The sequence below is a fragment of the Salvelinus sp. IW2-2015 genome, linkage group LG25, assembly GCF_002910315.2.
Source record: "Salvelinus sp. IW2-2015 linkage group LG25, ASM291031v2, whole genome shotgun sequence".
NCBI classification, from domain to species: domain Eukaryota; kingdom Metazoa; phylum Chordata; class Actinopteri; order Salmoniformes; family Salmonidae; genus Salvelinus; species Salvelinus sp. IW2-2015.
The window spans coordinates 14,834,982-14,842,853 of NC_036865.1; the positions used below are offsets into that span (position 1 = coordinate 14,834,982).

The window sequence follows — 7,872 nt, forward strand, 5'->3', positions numbered from 1 at the left end:
GTGTTCTTCTTTCCTGGAATATTGACTAAATATGTTTACCAGTGAGACTAATCAGCGTCCTACTGACCTTTACATGTGTTTTCCAAATTCTAGGCAATCGCATTACCTTTCAAAGTGGACTGTATTAACCAGTGTCAGTGGTAACTGTGTGCGTGCCACGAGACCAGGTGATATGCTGGTGAGAACAGTTTAAAGTGACATATTTTGACATATAGTGCCCTCCTGTGTTCATCCCCKAAAAAACGCAGACAAACTTCCAGGTGTTGCAAGCCTAGTAGTGCTGAGCGATTAACCAAAACMTATGTTATTTAAAATGTTTTAAACAACTAATTGACCAACTTCTGGTTCAATTATTTAAATTCCATTTTGTCCATTTTTTTTTCTGAGCTCAACACACACATTTCTCTAGATATAAATCAGATCCAGCCTGAAATGTGATATGTAGTAGGGAGTTGTAGTTTCCAACAYGCCAATATTCTACAAAGTTTAGTGTACACGACGTGGTAATTAACTACAATTACCATAATACAATTCTGCATCTACTGGTCCAGTGTGTGTTTCTTTTTATGCCTGAAAATACATGATCTAAGTGATTAATAGCTGGTACTCAGCAGTCATAAAAGTATGCCTTAATTACTATGAAGAACTACAAAATATGGATTTTGTCACACAGCACAGGCAGCAGCTCTATAGAGATGAGTGATYACTTGGAATTAAATAATAGTCATCAAATAAAGCAAATGTAATATATACAACAACTCAAATATTTTATTAAAGTAAAGTAATGTGAATAAATTATTGTTAAGTGATAAGCAGAAATGGGCAGTRACTACCATCATGGAACTTGTATTAATTGTTTTATTCTGTGTTACAGCATTCAACCCAAATAATAGAAACTGAAATTTAAAAAACGGATTATTTTTTAATAATCGAACCAACCTCAAAAATCACTAATCGCTGAGCACTAAATCCTGGTTAACTGTATGAAGAATAGTTTGTGTAGGAGAGTAGGTTGAGTTTAAATTAAATAAATGGTTTAATTTGTGGTCTTTAGCTGAGGTGAGAGGTTTGACGTGCTGCTTTTTGGTGAAAGTCATTTCATCTTCCATGATGCCATAATGCCTGGTTGGAGTAGATAAACATGAGAGTCAAAAGCCAAAGGCGCATGTCAAATAATAGAGGCACACAATTCTTGATTTTTTACAACCAGTACTTTCTTTTTTGGACATTTACTTTTTGATAGTAACCGGAAAGTGGAGACAAAGAGTAGATCTTTAATTAACATGTGTAATACTGTGGAACAAAGAACTGTAAGGGCTTTTTGACAGACAATGGAGTTAGTACACAGCCACAATCAGCCGGTGCAGAGCCATGTGCAGAGCCATGTGTATATCAAGTGATATGAGTTAGAAACATCATGGAAACCACAGTGACGGGTCCTCAGAGTTCGGAAATGATTTTCAGGATATGATAAGTGTTTGTTTGGTCATAGGAACTGGCTGGAATGTTGAGATTCTTCTAACTGTCCTATTTTTCACTATTGTCTCACGTCAGATGGCTTCAAACCTCCGTGACGTTCGTCCCTCAACCGGTGCAGGCAAAATCAACACGTTATCTGATGTAAGACAATGATTTTTGTCAGGCAGCTGGATGGAAAAGCAGAAGGCCACACCAGAAACCATTACAGAACTTCACACCTTTCTACACAGAGATCATTGCACCCTTCTTCCCAGCCTGCCTGTGATAAATATATCTAAAGGTGAGAGTGCCCCCACATCATGTTGAATGTTGAAAAGCAAGTGAGGGAGCATTTGATCTATATGAAGAGGAAATTCATAATCACTCGACATAAATACAATATCAAAACCTAAAACTCTTGAAATAACCGTAAAAGCAGAGTTTAGGATCATTCAGATCGGTTCAGATTCCTTCTGGCTCTGCAACAATGTTTTGAACATGTCCGTCCATATTCCATATCCCTTCATGTGAGGTGTTTAGAGTAGCTATGGATCCTGTTGTGATTATTTTCCGGTTTTTGACACCGTGTGGATGGCTTTGATCCACTCATTCCTCTCCTCAGATGTAGCCGCTTGGAGGAAATAGTGTGTCTCGTCTGAAGTGATGATCTCAAAGAGATTCCCATCAACATCATACCTCTTGGCTGGGCCGAGAAAAGATGAAGAAGAAAAATGTTTTGAAGAACAAGTTAAAAGAGAATTGCTGACAGGAAACGGCAATTACACTTCATAGTCCTAGTCACACTGAGCTAGTGTGGGACTTGGTTCAGTGTAACTCACCATCAGGAACAAACTCCACCGCTGTGATCACAGACCCTCGCAGGTGGATAGAGCCCAGAGGGTACTCATCACCCTACAGAGAGAGTGAGGGTGGGGAAGGGAGAGAAATAGGGATTGAGGGTAAATAAAGAGCAGATTAGCGAGAGACAAAGACAGGAAGGAGAAAAATGATGGACATTAGAAAAGAGCGAGGTAAAGATAAAGATGTTTTTCATGTTAAGTTCTTGAAAAATAATATTGAAATTGAAACAAATTTTGGGTGAGGTTCCACTCTCTAATCCTGTACCTTGGTGGGGTCGTAATAGTGAATATAAGCAGGATCGTTCCGGAGGATGAATTTCCGCACCTTCCAGTTTTTCCTCCGATGTCCCTAGGGTGAAAAAAGAGAGCATGACGGGCAGTCTGCTCTTCTTATTCTGATCACTATCAGTCGTGAAAACAGAACCGACCACAGACATATTACTGTGGGGAACTTTCACTTCCTCCTTCATCGAAAGGCCCTATTTATAAACCGCCTACAGCTCTCTCATTTTCCACCAACTCTGGGGACAGCCGATGAAGCACATTTTTTTCGAAGAGTGTATGCATGTTTCAATCTTTTGTGAAAGAGAGAACTTAGCTGTAATTCTGAAAATMAAAGTGATGCTTACTGACAATAATATTTGGTCAACCATTTAATTAACTTAAGTATGTAATACAGCATCATTCAGTACATCCCAAAATATCTGATCCGGTAATAATCACATTAGTTCATCAACTAAATATTTAATGTCGATTTACACAGTGTTGTCAGTCTTACCTGTTTGAGTAAGCAGCCCTGTTTTATGATGTTACCCCTGAACTCCTCCTTCACAATCACGTCTTCATCACTGGAGTAGCCTTCACAGAAGAACCCACTGTCTGCCTGCAACACACAATACAAGGGAAAGAAACATTAGGATACAATATTATCTTATCTCATCCTCACTTAGATTACATTATAGCTTTTACATACGTATGTTTATAACGACAGTAATGTTCAAACATCGCCTCGTCTGTGTGCTCTTCTAGCAATGACCACCATATCTTCACATCTTCTAGCAAATATGGAAGAATATATAGACACTAACAGCTACATGATTAACAAAAACAATCAGTCCATTCACTCACAAAGTAGTAGAGTGCATTTGGCTCATCGAGGACGGTGGACACTGCCCCTCCCTCGACCCCCTCTTTGGACACGTCCCCAGCGGGCTGTAAGAATCCTTCGTTCAGGAGTCCTGTAGCCAACATCAGAGCCTCAGGCCTGTTCCTGGCCTTGTCCTTAGAGATCAGCCAGTCCACCACCGTACCACCTGCATGAAGAAGAGAATCAAAGCTGGTTTGATCTATCGTAATGTGACTCAGTGAGTGAGACTCAATGGCTTAATAAGGCTCCCTTTAGTCTGACCTGGATACATACAAATTTAAAGGAAATCCACTGTCACCCAAGTCCCTATATGTACTACTATACCTGTGAAGCAATGATTGTAGACTCTCTTCTCCTTTTCCAGCTTCTGCTCTTTGACCCCATTCTCCTGGTCTCTCATTAGAATGTATAGCTCACTGAGATAAGGCAGACAACAAAGCAGACAATACTTAGAAAGTTATCAAGTGAATGATGGCTATAGTTCCCGAAGACATGAATGTAGCTCCTGCAAGCGTATTGTGGATCATAGGTGGTAAGTAAGACAAGTCAGAGGTCCTACCTGAGGTTGATGGTATCAGGGAGGCGAATGGACCTCCGTGTCGACTTCCTGGCAAACTTTACGCCCCCCTGCAGACAGGTAATGGCCCTCTTGATGTTCTTCACCCAGGACTCTCTCTCCTCCAGGTGGGTGGACTGGAAGAAATGGTCCTGGTTCTTGGCCGTGCTGAGCTTAAAAACCAGCTGAAAGAAAATGGCAATGTTATATTACATGTTTCATGTATGGGGGGTGAATGTTTTTCATTGTACTTTCATTTAATTTTGTATGTTGCCAAAATTGTGAGGTCAGGTCAGGAACTAGACTGTTTGGAGCACTACAGTAATGATAGACACTTGTACTTGTATTTAGTAGCGTCTGTACCGTCCTCTTGCTGAAATCCTGACAGGGGCTAGTCAGAACAGCTCCCTTGAGTGGGATCATTCCTTTGGGGGCACTGTCTGCCTTTCTCTTGAAGAACTCCACTCCATCATCAGACAACACCACCCACACCACCTTCCACGAGTTCAACACTGTGCCCTGAACAATACAGAAATAAATGTATATGTTGATAGAATCAATCAATCAGTCTCTATACCACAGGTATTCTGTTACTACAAAACAAWTACAATGCAGTTAGAAACGCGTTAGAGAAAATTACATTGTTATTAAACAGGTATAATGGAAACATAATGTGAAGTGTTACCAAATGGACTTTCTTCCAAATTGACTTGCCTGAATGCTGGGCATAAAATTTATTTAATTTACACAATGCATTTATCAAATATTGAGGGCTGGGACGAGGGAATACATGAAKCAACACATATTTACCTCTGCATTTGAATGCAACTGCCTCTAGCAGTGTTTTGATTTCAATCCCAACTTCCCCTACTCCATAAATACAAATTAAGAATCTGCTGTACATGACTTTCTTTTTCATAAGAAATGCTGTTCAGCATACATATTTATGGGAAGTGAGTGAGTGAATGTTGCCTAATCAATCCTCACAAAGAGGGATGTTACTCGAGAACAAATCTTAAGAAAGGCAAAACACACCATAAATAACATATTCATAAATACAAATACTTAGTTTTATGTGAAATGTTCTCGTTGCAGTTTCCCTTCACTTTGTTGATTGTTGTTGTTCACCACAGAGAGTTCCCCACAGAGCTATCACAGGCACTACTTATAGTTCTAAGAATATGTTCCAATGATACTGAACAACTGATAAAGATTGGAGCGCATAAGAATATAGCTCAGGCAAAAGTTTATATGTGAAGAACAGTATAGTATGTGACATGACAAAATCATGTTCTATTCATTTTTCTTTTGTAAGAATTACAAACAAAACAAAACGTACACATACAAATGACAACATAAAGAGCCTCACAAACATCCACAACATCACTCCTGCCCAGACCCACATGCTCACATCTCTAGTGCCCGCATTACTCTCTGTCTCATGGCCTCAAACTGCTCCATTTTGTTTCTCTCTGTCGCCCACACACTTTCAACATTTAGATAATAAAGCATTTGACCATTCCATTGTGTTAATGATGAAGGATTGGTTGATTTCCAATTTTTAAGTATACGGTTTTCTAGATGATTGACGAGAAAATTATCATCCAAACCATAGGGTATCTCACTGCTCTCATATGCCATGTCATTTAAATATGCAGACAGACAGATMAACAGTATATTTACATTTTAATAAAGCCAACTTTCTAACTCCGGCCATAGCATTCCCAGAAGGCGTGGATTATTGAGTCATTGTTCGTTTTACACTTAAGACATGACTCTGCCATTGTGCTGTAGAATTTGTGAATTTTGTCTCTTGTGTTATACATTCTATACATTTGTTTATACTGGATTAAGCATACATTTTAGTTAACTGTCATTTTGTTAGTTATGTTCCAACATTCCCTCCATCTTGTGCCAATATCAGTTATTTTTAAGTCTTGGTTCCAATAGATTTTTTTTTCTAAGAGACTGTCATTTGAATATGCTCTCTGCAAGGTTTTGTATATCTCACCTATCATATGAATATGCTTTTCTGACTCAAATAGGATTCCCTCAAGATTTCTCTGATGTCCAAAAGATTTCAAATCGAAATGACTTGATAAAAAACTTTGATTGTTGCATGTATTTGAAAATATCTACATTGGTCAGTCCAAAATTGCATTTTAATTCTGTCATGGAAATACGTGCATTTCCTGTTACCAAGTCATTTACGGTTTCTATGCCTTTAGTCTTTCATGTGGACCAATATATCGGTGAATTCTGAAAAGCTATCCAAGGATTGTTCATTATGGTAATGTTTTTGGTTCTTGTATAATACATTTCATTTTCTTCCATATTGTTATAGTGTTTTTAACTATGAAGTTGTTCATGTTCTTAGCTGTTTCCTTTGTAAATTGACACGTGAAAAGATTCTGGGGATGAGCATGCACATCTTCAGTATGTACCCCTTGTTCCTTCACCCTGGGTGGCAAGTAGATACAATTCAAAGTCTGAAAGGTTGAAAAGCACACTCAGACTTAGGAAGATGTAAAACGTTCCTTTTTATTCTATGAGCTTTGTTTTACCCATATAAKGTCTGTTATGACCAAGTATACTTTTTTAAAGAATATATTCGGTGGGGTCATTGGTATTGACGAGAATAAATATAAAAACTTTGTAAGCTATGCAATTCTGAAGAGGTGTATTCTACCTGTAAGATTTATGGGAAGATTATTCCACCATCTTCTATTCAGTAGATGAAGTTAGATTTTGATTAATCCAGTGATATCATGGGTTATCCGTTGTCATCTGACCACAGACTAAGAGTCTGTCTGTTTTGACGAGACCCATCATCTGTGTTAGTCATTTGTCAGGCCATGAGAAATACAAAGTTATTTTCAGATAATGAGGTTTGTGGGTGAAACAGTTCTGTTTCAGAACATATCTGCTCTCAGTCTCTAAATGTCTAAACTGAGCAAAGCGATCAAGTCTCAAGGCCAAATGGAAATAGTCCTAAAACTACTATACTAACCTTCAGTTTAATTTAAAGCACTTGACCGACAGCTCAAGTTGGACATGTAACTGGTCAAACATATTGCCAGCTGACTTGATGTTGCTAACTCTTGTCATCGTCTCCATCGAAGGATCTTGTCCCTAACCCGCTCAAATGTGAGATAATCTATCGCCTAGTAACTAAGCTGTCAACAGCACATTTACAATATTAAAGTCTGGCCCAAGGTAAACACAAAGACATACACTAATCAATGTTATTTGACAGGAAGATATTTTCCTTTATCACCCTTACCTTTTTGACCAGATATCCCTCTTTGATCTGTTTTGGCTCCATGACCTCTAGCTGCTGGTGTCTGTGTCTGAGTAACTGATGCAYACACAAGAGGAACACTCACCCCCCTCACATATGACCTACAGTGTTGTGTGCTGATAGAGATAGTGGAAGTTGAATTAGGTGTGTCACAATGCTGGCGGCTTGCTTGGCTTCCTCTTCCTGCTCAGTGGTAGTAAAATAAGGATGGCTACAGTTGCTCATTCTCTTGGTCAAAGAGAGAATGCCTGTGTAACTGTTTTATATCAAACCTTAGTTGTCAGTAATTTGCATTTCCGTGTCAAGCATGCATACCACTAGACCAAAAAACTATAGTTTCCAGAATGTGGGCACAGGCTGATTTTTTTTTTTAGGTCTAGGCAAGGTTACTCATGATGACGCAAGTCAACGACTTAGCACAAACCCCATGACCACCTTTCAATCACAAGCATTTCAGTCACCCACTTCAAAAACTTTTTCCATTCAGCTGCAGAAAAAGATAGACACAATTACGCAAGATAAGTCTAAGTCTGTCATGGCTTAATTGAAA

At 38.8% G+C, this 7,872-nt stretch overlaps 1 protein-coding gene across 1 annotated transcript; it reads right to left on the reverse strand.

Annotated features, from left to right (window-relative positions):
- Positions 1-1,254: 1,254 nt before the first annotated feature.
- Positions 1,255-7,470, reverse strand: plek (pleckstrin). Its single transcript, XM_023970513.3, has 9 exons — positions 7,305-7,470; positions 4,385-4,540; positions 4,025-4,206; positions 3,790-3,881; positions 3,447-3,631; positions 3,097-3,201; positions 2,584-2,667; positions 2,298-2,370; positions 1,255-2,161 (listed from the first exon to the last, which is right to left on the reverse strand). The coding sequence occupies exons 1-9, from the start codon at positions 7,344-7,346 to the stop codon at positions 2,022-2,024; spliced, it is 1,059 nt and encodes a 352-aa protein (XP_023826281.1). The 5' UTR covers positions 7,347-7,470; the 3' UTR covers positions 1,255-2,021.
- Between the last annotated feature and the right edge of the window lie 402 nt (positions 7,471-7,872).

Coding starts and splice junctions, on each gene's coding strand:
- plek (XM_023970513.3), bottom strand. CDS start 7,346: ATGGAGCCAAAACAGATCAAAGAGGGATATCTGGTCAAAAAG. Junction 4,541..7,304: donor AGGGATATCTGGTCAAAAAG/GTAAGGGTGATA, acceptor TGTATTGTTCAG/GGCACAGTGTTGAACTCGTG. Junction 2,371..2,583: donor ACTATTACGACCCCACCAAG/GTACAGGATTAG, acceptor CTCTCTCTGTAG/GGTGATGAGTACCCTCTGGG.